At 60.8% G+C, this 13,603-nt stretch overlaps 1 protein-coding gene across 1 annotated transcript; it reads left to right on the top strand.

The window, feature by feature from the left end:
* Positions 1–4,592: 4,592 nt before the first annotated feature.
* Positions 4,593–11,350, top strand: LOC147528485 (ras-related and estrogen-regulated growth inhibitor-like). The gene is made up of 4 exons (XM_086613869.1): positions 4,593–4,689; positions 9,776–9,832; positions 10,298–10,371; positions 10,865–11,350. The coding sequence occupies exons 1-4, from the start codon at positions 4,593–4,595 to the stop codon at positions 11,348–11,350; spliced, it is 714 nt and encodes a 237-aa protein (XP_086469995.1).
* The last annotated feature ends 2,253 nt before the right edge of the window (positions 11,351–13,603 follow it).

The following is a 13,603-nucleotide window of genomic DNA, read 5'->3' as shown; positions in this document are numbered from 1 at the left end:
CAGCGAAGGATTGAGCAGCTCGGGTACGGTATTTGGATCTGCTTAACGTTCCCGTGCTCTGCCGTGTCCTGAGCTGCAGCCCAAGTGGCAAAGCAGCCTGAAAAGTTCTCAGGACACGTCATTGGGGCCTCGGGGGTGGAAGGGAAATGCTGTTAATGTGCCCCGTTGGGGTGTTTTTTGCTTTTTTCCCCTGTCAGCTTTGCAAAAGCGTCTTTGAACTCTTAGGTGGAAGGAGATGTATTTTCCCAGCGTGAGCTGGCCGAGTTCTGGCTGCGCCTCGAAACGCGCTTCAGCGGTTGGAAATCGGCAGCAGACGGAATGTGACACCAGGAGGCTGCGCTGGCTCCAGTTCTCTCTCACTGGTGGTTTTCTTGTCTCTTGTGCCCCCCCAAAAATAGCCCCTTTGTTAAGAAAAGAAAGGGAACGCTTCACCGCGGGGACCGGGCTGGTACGAAGCCCGTGCAGAGAAGTCGGAGAGCGGCCGGCACGTCCGGGCTGAGCACGTGCTGCGGGAGGTGCGTGTCGGCCGTGTTCTCTCTCCCTATTTATAGGATCCGGGAAAGCGGGTGGGATCTGCATCCCCGCTCCCACATCTCTGCCCGGCTGCGTGCACGGAAGCAGAGTTGGGGTTTGATTTCGGTGGGAGCTGCGGAGAAAGGAGAGAGCCTGGAAGCCTGAGAGCACTTTTTAACGGCACGCTGGGTTTGCTATGGCAACCAAAAATATGTTTATTGACAGGGTGGTGTGGCTTCAGTTATATTCTTGGAGAGCATTCCCTGACGGCCCCGTCCGACGTTAACTCTCGAGAGGCGAGCTGGCAGCGGGGCTCGCCGCGCATGGTGTCGTCTCGATAGGAACGGTGTTCGTACAGTCGTTAACGAGCGATGATTAAATGTGATTACACGGGGTTCGAGCCCCGCGAGCGGGTGCTGGGGAGATGAGCTAAATGTTGGGGGGGCCAAAGCTCTGAAATACCTCGCTCATCTTTGAAAACGGGGTGCGGGCTCCAAAGTCGGCTTGAAATGGGGTTGGTTTCTGCCTGGATCTTCTGGCATCCTGCACCTTTAGGTCTTCTAAAGGAGAGAGAAGGGATCAGCTTCTACGTTGTCTTCCTTTTCTAAAGGAAACCAAACACACCGCTGCTCTTTCTCTCAGAAGCAGCAAAGTCCAAGTTTTTGGGGCGCTCTCAAAACAGCCGATGATCCGGTGGGGATTTCGTTTGGACCACGGTACCGGACTCCCACGATCCAAGGCTACGGCCTGAGGTGATGTGGTTCTTTGTCTGCTCTAGGACAGCTTTTTATTTCTGCTGGATTTGCGTTTGCAGGGACATGATTCGTGGGCGCCTTTGGCCTCTTTCCCGGTGCAGACTCCACATCTTTAAAAAACTGCAAGTATGGAATAGCCTGACCACAAATATTTCAACAGAAAACAATATCTCCTCCACCTACTTTCCTCTGGCTCCACCACAGGTGCTTTGTTACGCTGGAGGTGGCTTATTCAGCGATCGCGGATGATAAAGTCGTGCTTTCGCTGTCGCCCAGCTGAAAGGTCCCTGGCAGACATGAGCCCGCCTGGGCACCGGTGCTCAATGCACATGTGGGATGACACGTGTGGCTTCCCACCATGCCAAGGAGATCCGTGATGAGGCGAGTAGGAGTTTCTCCGTGTAGTCCCCAGATGTGCTGTCAGGGATATAAACCCACCAGCTGCGGGACCCAAACCAGCCTTTTCCTGAAGAAGTCAAGGATGCGTTTTTCGGCATCGTTTCTGAAGCAGTTGGTGCTGGATCAGAGGGTCACGGCAGCCCGGTCCAGGCTGGTCATGGGAGATGGCTCTGAAGGATGTAGAGCCGTTTGCTCTCCGAGCGGTGCTTCCAGCTCCTCGCCACGGCAGGAGGGTCCGCGGCAGCACGTGGCTGTATCCAGCGGTCCCCAAGGCTGGCACCGCACCGGCGCAGGTGAGCGTGACGCTGTGAATCGCAGCACTCGGGGGTTTGTTGCCTTAAATCAAGGATGAAAAAGAAAGAAACGTGCACAAGTTCTGGTCTAGGTCAGTCTGCTCTTATGTCTGGTTTTGAGATAAGCGAAACACTGCAGTGTTTTGGAGGGAGAGAATATCCAGTTGGATACAAGCTGGCCAGAGACGTTTCTCCTTCAAAACTCTAAGCATATCAGCACTCTACGCTTGGCTGGATTTAAACGCTTACCACCAAAAAGAGTTTTGGGGGGACTCTGCTGAATGCTTGTATGGTATCCTGAAGGCTAAAGCATTCCAGGAGATCATCTCGATGGAAACACCACCTCGCCCACGCCTCCTCTGCAGCTCTGCGGCAAGAACAGCGCTCTGTGCTTCAGGAACACTTGTACGTCGTGGAGCTGGTTTGGTGAGAGCTGCCCTGGGATGTGCAGGCATGTGCCGAGGCGCGGGTGGTGTTCTCCAGCGATGCCCGAGGTGCTCTGCCATGGCTGCGAGGTGGCTCGGTGGGACAGCTCTGCGAGGGGCAAGGGTGGGCTGCGGGGTGTTTTGGTGTTCTGAATACGTGCCACTGGAAACAGCCATGGGCTGAGGCACATGCATCCCTCTCCCGACGGAGCAGCCCAACGTGGGAACGGATGGGCAGCTGTGGCGAGGCCGCGAGCACCGGGGTTCGGTCTGGCGGAAGAACAGGGGAGGCGAAGTGGTTTTCCCGGGTGATACTGGGACACCGTGGCAGGGCTGGTACATGGATGCTGGCCAGATCCTGCCTTCCAAAGTGCAAGGGTTGATTTTCCGTGAAATTTGACCGTTTTTTATCACAAAAACTGCAGGCAAAGAATCTTCTCTGCGGCTTCTCCCGCACTGTCACATTTGGCTGAACTTGGGCAATGTATTCAAAACTGGTATTGAAGACGACAGAGGACTTGATTGCAGACATCTCATTTTCTTAGGAAATCGGGCTAAAAATAGGAAAGGAACATAACGGAGACTTCTTTTTCTTGACTCACCCCCTGCGTCCCCATCTGGGAATAAGTTTTTATCCTGAAATCTGAGGTTTGTTCCTCTCGCTGTTGTCTTCTGGGCTCCAGATGTAGTCGAGCCATGGACGTGTCTCACGTCAGCTTTGGGCAAGCGGTGCAGGAACATGGTTGTCCTGAGTGGCTGATGCACAGAAAGACGCGTGCGGGGAAGCACGTACCAGCTCGCGACGGCAAGAGGAATTTCTGGGTGAGGTCTGCCTGCTCCCCCAGGACAGTCCCTGTTTCATCCGGGAGCCCTCTCCCCAGCCAGAGCTTTGCCCCAGCAGCGTTAGTGGCTGCGGTTCGTCTGTTGGCAGCAGCAATGCTCCAGATAACCCTTCTCCCCCTTGGAGGTGAGACACCCGCTCGGGCACTGGTGTGTGCTGATGTGTTCCATAGGCATCCACGATGTTTACTTTGGACACATGATATGGACTATAAATATCAGGCAGGTCTCGTGTTACCTCGAGCACCATCCAAGGTGGCGCGGACGGGCTGTGCCCTGCTGCAGGCAGTCACCCAAGAGGGTCAGGCAACGAGATCCCCGTGCCAGAGAAATGACTAAACCTTCGGGAAAGGGGATGAATCCCCAGTGCAGGTATTCGGCTGCTCTGCACCCTTGGTCCGGTCTCTTCCGCTGGAGTTTGCAGCGCTGGTGCCACCCGTGCTGCTGCGTCCTGGAGTTCGCTGAAGACAGACGAGACGTTGCAGGTCTTTTCCCTTCTTCCCAGCTCTCCGTGCACCCACGATGCCCATCCACGGTTGCTCCAACTGCTGCTCTGAGCAGCTATGTGCTACTTGTGCCCACGCTTGTGCCCACAGAACCTCTCGCTCTTGGCTACACCCTCACGCTGCCATTTAACAGCCTCGTGACGCTGTCGCACCGGAGCGGGTGCCGAGCTTGGTTCCAGGCCTGATGGGAAGCCTGAGCTCCTTGGTCCCCACGAGGATTCGGTCGGCGATTCACGTGGAGCTGGGATTCACTCCGTACCATGGGTGAGGCAGGGCCTGGGCGCTGGGCAAGCGGGGTCTGCCCGGGAAGTTTGGTGCGGACCGTGTGGCACCCAAAAGATGGGTGGAGGGGCAGGACGGGGGGCTAAGCCAGCCCATCTTTATCGACTTGTCTTGCCCACAGACGTGGTTGAAGATGTGGGCAAGCATCTCGGGGCAGCCCTGGCCGCGTTTCCCCGTCTGGGCGGTGTTGAGCTCTTTCCTTACTTTGCCTCTGTTTCGGTGGGCACCTCCGCGGGCCCGTGGCTGCCCTTCGCCGGGCGCAGGGTCCCGGCCGGAGTCGCCCGGAGCTGTTTGCGTGCGGGGAAACCGAGGCACGATGCCCCTCGCCCCTCTCCCAGCTCCTCCGGGACCTGCCCGCGCCGCCTCCGCTGCCCGAGCCCGCTGGCCCGGGGCCACCACCTCCGCGAGGGAGGAGGAGGAGGAAGAGGTTGGCGTCAACTGGGGACCGCCTGCACCGAGCCCGGGGGCTGAGCCCGGCCCGGCCCTCGGGGCGGAGCCGTCCGTGCCGTGCAGCGCCCGGCGGAGCGGGGAGCGCGGCGGAGCTCGGCGGGGCCCCGGCCCCCGAGCCCCGGCCCCGGCATGAGCTTCCCGCGGCCGCTGCGCCGCTCCGTCAGCCTCAGCCCGGCCCGGACCCTGCGCCTCGTCGTGCTGGGGCAGAGCGCCGTGGGCAAGACAGGTAGGACGGGGCCCCCGGCATCCCCCCCCCGCGCCCCTTGGCATCTCCCCCGGCATCCCCCCCGGCATCACCCCCGCGCCCCCTGGCATCCCCCCGGCATCTCTCCCCGCGCCCCCGCATCTCCTGCCCCGCCAAGAGGAGTCGAGCCCCCCGGGCTCCAGCTGGGGTGGGGAGCGAGTTTCTGCGGGGCGGCTGCGGCATCGCCCGGCTGGGTGCCCGCGTCCGGGGCGGTCCCGGGCACCGAGGGGGCCCCCAGGTTTTAGCGGCGGGGGCTTTGCGGGCAGGGGCTCGCCCCGAGGGGGCTCCAAGCCGAAGCGGCCCTGGGCCGGTGCTGAGCGCAGGAGCTGTCGGGACCGAGCGCCGGGCTCGGGTCTGAGCTCCGCCGGGTACCGGAGCTCGGGGCTTGTCCTCAGGGAGCCGCGTGTTGCAGCTGCGTTGAGTTTTCCTTTAGGAAAACTCCTTTTCCTTGGACTTTGCTCTGTGGCTGCTGGGGTGCAGATTTGGGGTGCTGAGCCGGGAGCACCTGAGTTCTCACCTTCACCCTCGTTCCTGCCTGGAGACTGTCCTTCCACCCCTTCCTGCTCCTCTGTCCTGGGCCGGGAGCACCCAGGATGAAGGCGGCCTCTGATCCCTTTCTACCGAGCACCCAGCGTACTGGGAGCAGAGTCAAGAGGTGCCAGTCGCTGGCAACGTGTCCACACGGTCCCGCGTTGGGTTTGCTGCAGCAGGACAGGGGAGCAGGATCCACGCAGGGCTCGGGGCGGACACAGCCAGGGCTGCCATGTCCTTGGGGACAGTGTGACGTCCCGCTGGCTTGCCACTCCGGAAAAAGCACAACCTTTACACACGCCGCAGCGGTGGCACCTCCGCCTGGCGCGCGGTCAGCAGTTCTGGCTGCCGGTGCCGTCGAGGTTGCGCTTCCATATAGAGTCACCGGTGAGCCGCTCGCTCGGCCGTGATTTCCCTGATTAAATTAAAGGAGGCAACTCCCAGATCTCCGTTAGCAGCCCAGCAGCAGGGAGTGGGAGCGTGGGGATGGGGCTCAGCTCCGGGCGTACCCGGAGCCCTGGGGGGGGTCCAGGCGCAGCGTTTGGCCTCCGAGTTGCTGTGAGCAGATGGAGCCACGGGCGATGGTTGTACAAAGCGTACGAAGCGCTTTGGCTCATCCCCACCCCGGCCTGAACAGACGCGCTTCCCCCACCGATGTTAACCCCATCCGGTGCGGAGCGGGCACCTGGGAGCTTCGGGCCCCTCCTGTGGGCAAGCGAGAGGCCGTTGTGCCTCCTCCGCAGGGTCGGATCGTGCCGAGGGTCTTTTAAAGGTTCAGCAGCGCTTTTTTGCCTTCCTCGTGGGCTGCGATGGGAACACAGGCTGTGAAATCCGGGCAGAGGGAGGTGATCGATACCTGGCTCGTGCAGAGCAGAGCTGGAGCGTGCCAGGAAGTGGGAGCAGCTCTCAGAAAGGGCAGGCACCCTGTCATGGGTCTCTCCCTATCCCTGGCTGCGGGAGGGTGCTGGGCGCCGAGAGAGGGGAGAGGAAGGGGTGCGATGCGTGGGGATCCCCTGTTTTGGGGAGGGGAACGGCGGGTTTTATCCAAACCCATCCCTGCGCTGCCAAGCTCCTGGTCCTGGCAGGACACGAGCAGACCCCACACCAGAGCATGGCACGGGCGAGCTGGTGGCATCCGCCCCCTTGGGAAGCAGGAGCCAGACTGGGATCGCCGAGGGGGCCGAGTGTGCAACAGCCAGAAGAGCAGTTAAAATCCAGACAGCTGCAAAAGGGAAAAAAAACCCAAACAAAACCTCAATTCTCAGCAAAAGAGTTTGATCTTTTGGAGCAGTTTGGAAATCTTCAAGATCGGCTGATCCAAGGTCCCAGATTCTCCGAGCGGGGCCGGGTTTGGGTGCAGACCCGCGGCTGGACCCCACTGGCAGTTTAAAGTTCCATAAATCACCTGCGGGAGGCTGGAAATCCAGCCCGGCCGGAGCTTGGCTGTCTCCTGCTTTCTCCTCTTTGACGCTGCCCGGTGAAAACTTTGCCGTGCTTCAGAGGAAAGCTCTGCTCACGAAACGTGACCCGAGGATGAAGCGGTGCCGCCAGGCTTCACGCTCGCAGGAGCCGCGTTCCGCAGCGGCAGCAACAGGGCAGCAGGTGGGCGCGCGGGGCTCGATGCCATCCCGGAGGTGACCAGCCCAGGTTTGTCGCACGTCGAAACATCCCGTAGTCGTTCCTGGAGACCAAAGGGAATATAAAATTAACCCTCTTGGCATCAGGGCTCTCCGAGGAGAGCCCTTTCTGAGGTTCCTTATGTTCCAGATGGGGGAAAAAACATTCCTTATAAGGCTGCGTGGCCGCGGCGCTGCTGCGTCCACCGCTTCCGATCGCCAGCTCCGCTCCCGTTCTTGCGCTCCGGCCAATTTTTAATCAATCTAATTGGCGCCTCTTCCCCGTCCAGCACCACGCGCCCCGGCTTTGGGTGGCTGCCCAACGTATGACACAGAATCAGGTGCTTTCTAGAAACTGAGCCCGACTCGTCTCACGCTCCCTCTGATAATTTGGCCGCCTCTTTGGAGACGCCGACGAGGGGGTTTAATACCAGGTCCTGGGTTTGGTGAGGTTTCTTCTCCCGTCGTGCTCCTGCGCCGTTTCCTCCCTCCTGCTGCGCTGATGCCTGGTCCCCGTCCGGCCCCTCCCGGGCTCTGCTCTCCTGCTTTGCTCTCGCCGGTTGTTTTTCCCCCACTCGTTTTCCACGAATTTCTCTTTCCACTCCTGTTGCCTTTCCCAGCAGCTCTCAGCCTCTCCACCACCGTGCACTCCCATCCCTGCACAGCCTCTCCATGCCCATTACTGCCATTAACACCTTGGAGGGCGTAAGCGTCGCTTCCATTAGCCGGGCTCCTCCGGACCGCGGGTTTCTCTGTCTACGCTGGGAAATCGCACCCAGGCATCGACGGGGCTTTTTTGAAGCAGCTGCGTTGGAAAGTTGTGAGATACGAGAAGCCACGTGGAGGGTTTTGCTTTGCACTGGTGTGTCTGCAGCATCTGGCACGTGGACTGGCCCCTGAGCACCCAGGCAGCCTGCGAGGTCCTTGGAGTCAGCTTAGACCTTGAGGACCTGGCGTGAAGGTGAGCGGTGGTGCCTCGCTCCTTCCGAAGGCAAAGAGCAAGACGTTTCTGGAGCAACACCTGAGAGCGTGTTCGTGCTGCCGCCGACTCCTCTCCCTGCAACGCGGCTCCAGAGGGAAGCTCCGAGGGCGAGAGGAACGCCGGCTCGCTCTGCTCGGGGTGGAGAGCTGCTTTTGGAGATGCTGGCGCTTTCCAAGTCTGCCCTGTTGCATCCTAAAGGCGATTCCCTGCAGAAAGATACTCTGGAGGATGGGATGGAGATGAAGGCGGGTAGAAAAATAAGCCTTTGGGCTTGGCCAGGGTGTCCTGCTCCAGCAGAACGGATCTCAGGAGATGCCATCAGTCACCTGTGGTGATCACTTTCCAAGACTGGTTGCTTCTCCTGCTGATCCAAAAGCTCCTCCAGCACCGGGGGATTTCCGGGACTGGATCCTCCACCACCTCCTTTGATGTTTTTTGAGCAGAGCAGCTGTAATGTTTGAAGCTCCAGTTGCATTTGCTCCATAGATTTTCAGCCCTTGGGATGCTGCTGGCCTCACTGTGCCACGCTCCTGCTGGAATGAAGCCGGCTTGGTGGCAGCTCGCCAACGGCTTGGTGGCATCTCACCTGCTTCTGCCCATTTTCATGAGCTCCAGCCTCCTCTTGTCACCACCCTGAGTCATCTGAGGTGCCGGCATGGGGACTGTGCTGGTCCTGCCCTGACCCCAGCAGCTGCTGTGGTGCTGGAGGAGGCTTCTCCGTGTGCCGGCTCCGGAGCAGGAGCCCATGATAAAGCCTAGCACTTCCCAGGGCAGGGCCAGATGGGTTTTGTGGCCCTTTGGCCCCACCAGGGACATTTAGCAAAGCTGGATGCTCTTTTAGCAGGAGTGACAGGTCCACTCTGGCTGCCTCCCTACCCTCTTCGGAGCAGCGGGATTTTCTGCACCTTCCCATTGCTTCGTTTCTTAAAAAGCCTTTGCTTTTTCCTTTTTCCCCCCGTTTCCCATTCCTGGCTGTTCACCAGCTGAGCCTCAGCCCCATCTGCCCTCTCCATCGCTGGAAACACCCCTGCAGAGACCTCTCACGCTGGCAAAGCTCTGCTGCCCCTTACGGAAAAATGTGAAGACTCTTTGATTGTCTCTCCGCAGTCCCCGGAGTGCTCACCACCCCCCCCGCCAGACCAGCCTGGCTCTGGAGCCGAGGTCTGGCTCCATCAGCCTGGCTGGCTGCGGAGCGATGCCGAGAGGCAGTGCCTCTCCCTGGCCAGAAGAAAGCTCCCGGCGTGTTTGATGGAGCTGCTGGGCAGTCCTCCAGCACCGGCAGAGCTCACCCAGCCCAGCGTCGCTTGGGCTCCGCATCTCCTGGTCTCTGGCGCGGGGAGACACGGTCATCAGTTTAATCGCCCACCCTGCTGCGCCGGGGCCGTCCCTGCCTCACCTCGCCCTTGCACGGGGGGAAAACGGGGCCAAACGAGCCCATCTCTGTGTGGATGCAGTGCCAGCCGATGGAAGGGGCAGGGGCATTTCGGTGGTGGGGGGTCACATCATCCCCCCCAACACTGCAGAGCTGCGGGAGCCGGGCTCTTCCCGAGGAGGAGACACAGCCAACGGTCCCGGCTTCATCCCAGCGTCCCCGTGCCGGGGGTGCGAATTCCCGGGCGCTCATGGCACGCAGGTGATGAGTGATGACTTTTGCTGCTGCTGAGCTTTGGGTGGAGGTGGTTGGTGGGTCGCGTGTGGGGTGGGCAGAGACCTCCTCCTTGTCCAGGGGGGCGGTGGGTTTTGGTCCTTGATGCAAATGTTTGCCAAGAAGATGCAAAAAAACATCTGGCCTTTTCCTGGTGTTGCAATAAGGTCGTTTTGAAATGCCCAACATCTACAAGCTCCGGTCTTCGCTCCGGCCCTCCTGCTCCACCGGCCAGTGCGTCTCCGCGGTGTGGTCGGACAACGGTAACGGGGTTCCCTGTGGTTTGTTTTACAGCACTGACCGTAAGATTCATCACCAGGAGATTCATTGGAGACTATGACCCGACGCTGGGTGGGTAAAGTCCTTCTTCTTGTTGTGTTTGCTGCTGCTGCTGCTGCCCCGGCCTGGAGACTGGCGCACCCAGCGCTGCTGCCGGCAGAGCCCACTCTGCTGCCAAACTCGCCCTATTCCCTCCTCTTCCTCCTTGACCACACCAGCAGCAGCCAGAGCTACCAGCCATGGTGCCATCTCCCTGGCTCTTGCATCCTTTTGTCCTTTCCTGTTTTCTGTCTTCTAGGGTGGGTTTGGGTTTTTTTTGCATTTGAGTTTGAGGTTTTTTGGGGCACTGGAGTCCCGTTCCTGCTGAATCACCCCTACAATGACCAGTTGGTGGGTGTGGACCCTTCTGCCTGATGCCAGCTGCCACCCGCCAGGCTGTGGAATCTCGCTGGAGGCACTGGGCACGGCACGGTGGGCACGGGGCTGCCCTTCCCCAGCGTGGCTTCTCTCACGCACCGTTTTCTGTCCGTCCTCCAGAAATGATTTACAGACACGTGGCCGTCATCAACGGGGAGATGGTGCACTTTGAGATCCTCGACACGGCGGGACAGGTGAGCTGGCTAAATATTTAGCTTCAGCTAAATATCTCCCCGTTCCCCCCACCGGTGCGCGGCGCAGCTCTGCCCCCGCGTCGGCGGAGCATCCTGACGGGACAGAGACGGCGTGGGGGAGCGGGAGGGTGCTGGGCCAAAGGGACCACCAAGCACTGGGATTGTGGGAGATGGAGAGCCCTGTGCCGGCTTCCCGGCTGGCAGCAGCCCCACCTTTGCCCACCTGCTTTAGCAGCACTGACCCTCCCCTTGTCCATGTCCAGATGGGGCTGGCCTCTGTCTCCATCCATCATTTTGCCCAACCCATCAAGTACCTCCTGCCCTGGGCTACCTGTGTTGCTTTGCAAGTGGCCGCTGGGTGCAAGCCCAGGGCTGAAAACCTTCAGGGAGATGGTGACGGGCCCCCTTGGGAGGTTTTCCAGGTTGCAACCAGTGGTGTTGGCATTTAGATGTTGGGGCTTCTGGTGTTAATAGGAGCTTGTCCGTCCCGCAGGAGGAGGATTCCCTGCAGATAGAGGAGAAGATCAAGTGGGGCGACGGCTTCGCGGTGGTCTACTCGGTGACGGACAGGTGCAGCTTTGACGAGGTCATGCGGCTGTGCTTCCTCATCAACCACATCCACTCGAGCCCCAAGCGGAGCGGCGGGAGCGAGCAGCCCCCCGTCGTCATCGTGGCCAACAAGAAGGACTTGCAGTTCGACAGGATGGTGTCCACGGAGGATGGTGAGAACCTCTCCAAAGCCTTGAAGCTCCCTTTCTACGAGATCTCCACCCGGGACAGCTATGAAGAGACCGTGGCCGTGTTCAACAGCCTCTACCAGGAGCTGATGAGACAGGGGCATTTCTCCCCGGGCTCCTTCAAGAGGAGGACAGTGTCGAAGCTGATGGAGAAGATCCCCAAGATGCAAGCCAGCTCCACCCTGAACGCAGCGGGCCGGAGCCTCAGCTTTAACTCCTTCAGGGACTACATCCCTGAGTGAGTGCGACGGCCGAGCTGGGACCGAGGGACGGGTTCTCCTGCTGCGGGGGCGCCTGCTGCTCAGCCCCGGGGTCAAGGAGCAGCTCGTGGGGCTGTGCAGGCTCCCAGGAGGGAAGGCGAAGGGTGGGGAGGGTGGGGTTGGGGTCTGGCAGCCTTCTCAAGCCTGTAGGCTTTTACAAACGGGCTTTGCATCAGCAGGGAGGATGTTCTTAGTCCGTCTTACCCCCCTGCTCCTCCTCCTGCACGGCTGAAGTCAGCGGTGAAGGTGGTTGGTGGTGACTTCTGTGATGTTGGGTCAACCCGTGCAGGCTCAGAAGTGTTCCAGCGGGGATCAGACCCAGCACGGACACGTCCATATGGGCTCTCCTGCTCCCCTAAGGAAGCTCGCTGGGTCTGGCTGTGCCCCGAGGTGTGCACCCACGTGCCGGGGTGGCCCCCAGCCGTGTCATCAGCCATCCCTGTCCTGGGGAAAACGCCGTCGTCGCTTCTGCTGCTCAGCATTCCTGGTGGGTGAGATCCCCTGCACTCAGCCGTGCCTGCTCAAACCTTTCCAGCCTGGCCAGCGGCTCCGGAGTGGTGGTCACTGCCCACATCTGCCTCTCAGTGCCCCCAGCCCCCGCCACCATGCTGTGTCCCCCTCTGCTCCAGTCCTCCCCGAAGAGCCAGGCGTTTCTGCCCCGGATTTCCCCTGGGTTTGGGAACTGAAGCTGCTGCAGAGGGGCAAACCCCCGTGTCCCCCCCACCCCGGAGCGACCCGTGGCATCGTGCTGCTGTGTCCTGTGACAATAAAAGCTGAGTCAGCAGCTGCCTGCCATGCTCCGGTGCCTGTGGGGACGGGGTTGTCCGATGGTGCCGTTTCCCTTTTGGAGAGATGGTGGTGCGGGGGGGGGGGATACACCCTTTAAATTGGGACTGGGCATCTTCGTTACATTGTGCCCGAGCCCCAGCGCCACGTGCCTTCCCGGCTCCCTCCATCTCTCAGCGGTGAGGAAGTGCTGGTGGAGACGCGTGCCCCGGAGCGTAGGGAGCGGGGATTCCTCCGGAGCACCGCAGCCCGGGCAAACCCCTTATCCCACCTCCCCTCCCTGCCACGAAACCCGCGTGGACACCCCCTCCCCTCCCAAAGGGGCTGCCTGCCTCGGGCCAGGGGCTATGGCTCCGAGGGGTTCCTGAGATCCCACCTCCGTTTGCGCACCCACGTCCCTCCGTGGGGTGAACACGCACCCGCCGAGGGGCCGGGCCAGGAGAGCAGTGTGGGACTGGGACAGCAGCCTGGTCTGGGGGAAGGGGTTGGAACGAGATGATCTTAAAGGTCCTTTCCAACCCACACCATTCTGGGATTCTGTGACTGCTCCCTTCCAGCAGCTTCGTTAAAATCCTGACTGCCAGGGTGGGAATTGCGGCGGGGGGTGCTGGGTCGCTCCGTGCACGGCGAGAGCGAGACCGGGGGCTTTGAAGCCGTGGGGAGCTGGCCAGGGGGAAGCGAGCGCTGGGGGCAGTTTGGTTCGGTTTTAGGGCTTTTTGTGGCATTCCCAAGCTGAGCGCCGCGAGCTGGGCTGGAGGTTTTGTGGTCTGGCTGCCGGGCGGGTGTTTGCTGCCCAGGGCTGGCTGGAAGAGCCACTCTCGGGGGGTGCTGAGCCAGCTGCCACGGGGCATCGGCGGGGGTCAGCGAGAGCCGGCGCGACCGCGGGGCAGCTGGCATGGAGCGGGAAGAGCCCGACAGCTGCGAGGATGCAGCCTTCAGCCTCGCTCACCGACCCCAACCAGCAGCTCGGGGCCGCGCTAACAGTCCAGCCCAAGAGGGATTAAAACCCCCTGGGATGCTGAACACTCCAGCCCTTCACCCCGCCACGGGGATTTGAGGGTCCCCAATGTCCCCAGGGCTTTCCAAGGGACTGTATTCCCATGCTGGCTGAAGCTCCGGGCCGGTGCAGCGCCGGGCACCGCAGAAACCCGCGTTATTTGGCATCAATTATTGAAGCTGACAGCTGAGCGGGGAGCAGCTGGCGAGCAGAACGCAGGGCCGGCCGCCGGGAACAGCATCCCGCTGCGAGGACCAACGGGGCGCAGCAGGGATCGCTCTCCTGGATCCATCCTGGCTCTCCTGGATCCATCCCGGCGCTTTCCCGCAGCCCCAGGGATTCCCAAAGGGCTTTAGCTCGGGCTGATCGCTGTGCCGTGCAGTGATTTAATCTGGCGAGCACGGGGGCTGCCGATCTGCTTCCCAGGTTTCTGGGAAGCTTGGAAGAGGCGA

Source organism: Tauraco erythrolophus, chromosome 6 (genome assembly GCF_009769465.1).
Source record: "Tauraco erythrolophus isolate bTauEry1 chromosome 6, bTauEry1.pri, whole genome shotgun sequence".
Classification (NCBI taxonomy): domain Eukaryota; kingdom Metazoa; phylum Chordata; class Aves; order Musophagiformes; family Musophagidae; genus Tauraco; species Tauraco erythrolophus.
Note: the sequence above shows the minus strand (reverse complement) of the source record. Positions and strands in the feature narration are given on the sequence as shown.

What these genes read in the sequence shown, in the direction of transcription:
- LOC147528485 (XM_086613869.1), top strand. Translation starts at nt 4,593, where the DNA reads ATGAGCTTCCCGCGGCCGCTGCGCCGCTCCGTCAGCCTCAGCCCGGCC. An exon ending in GAGCGCCGTGGGCAAGACAG is followed by an intron (nt 4,690 to 9,775) that starts GTAGGACGGGGC and finishes TTTGTTTTACAG; the next exon opens with CACTGACCGTAAGATTCATC. An exon ending in AGACTATGACCCGACGCTGG is followed by an intron (nt 9,833 to 10,297) that starts GTGGGTAAAGTC and finishes TCCGTCCTCCAG; the next exon opens with AAATGATTTACAGACACGTG.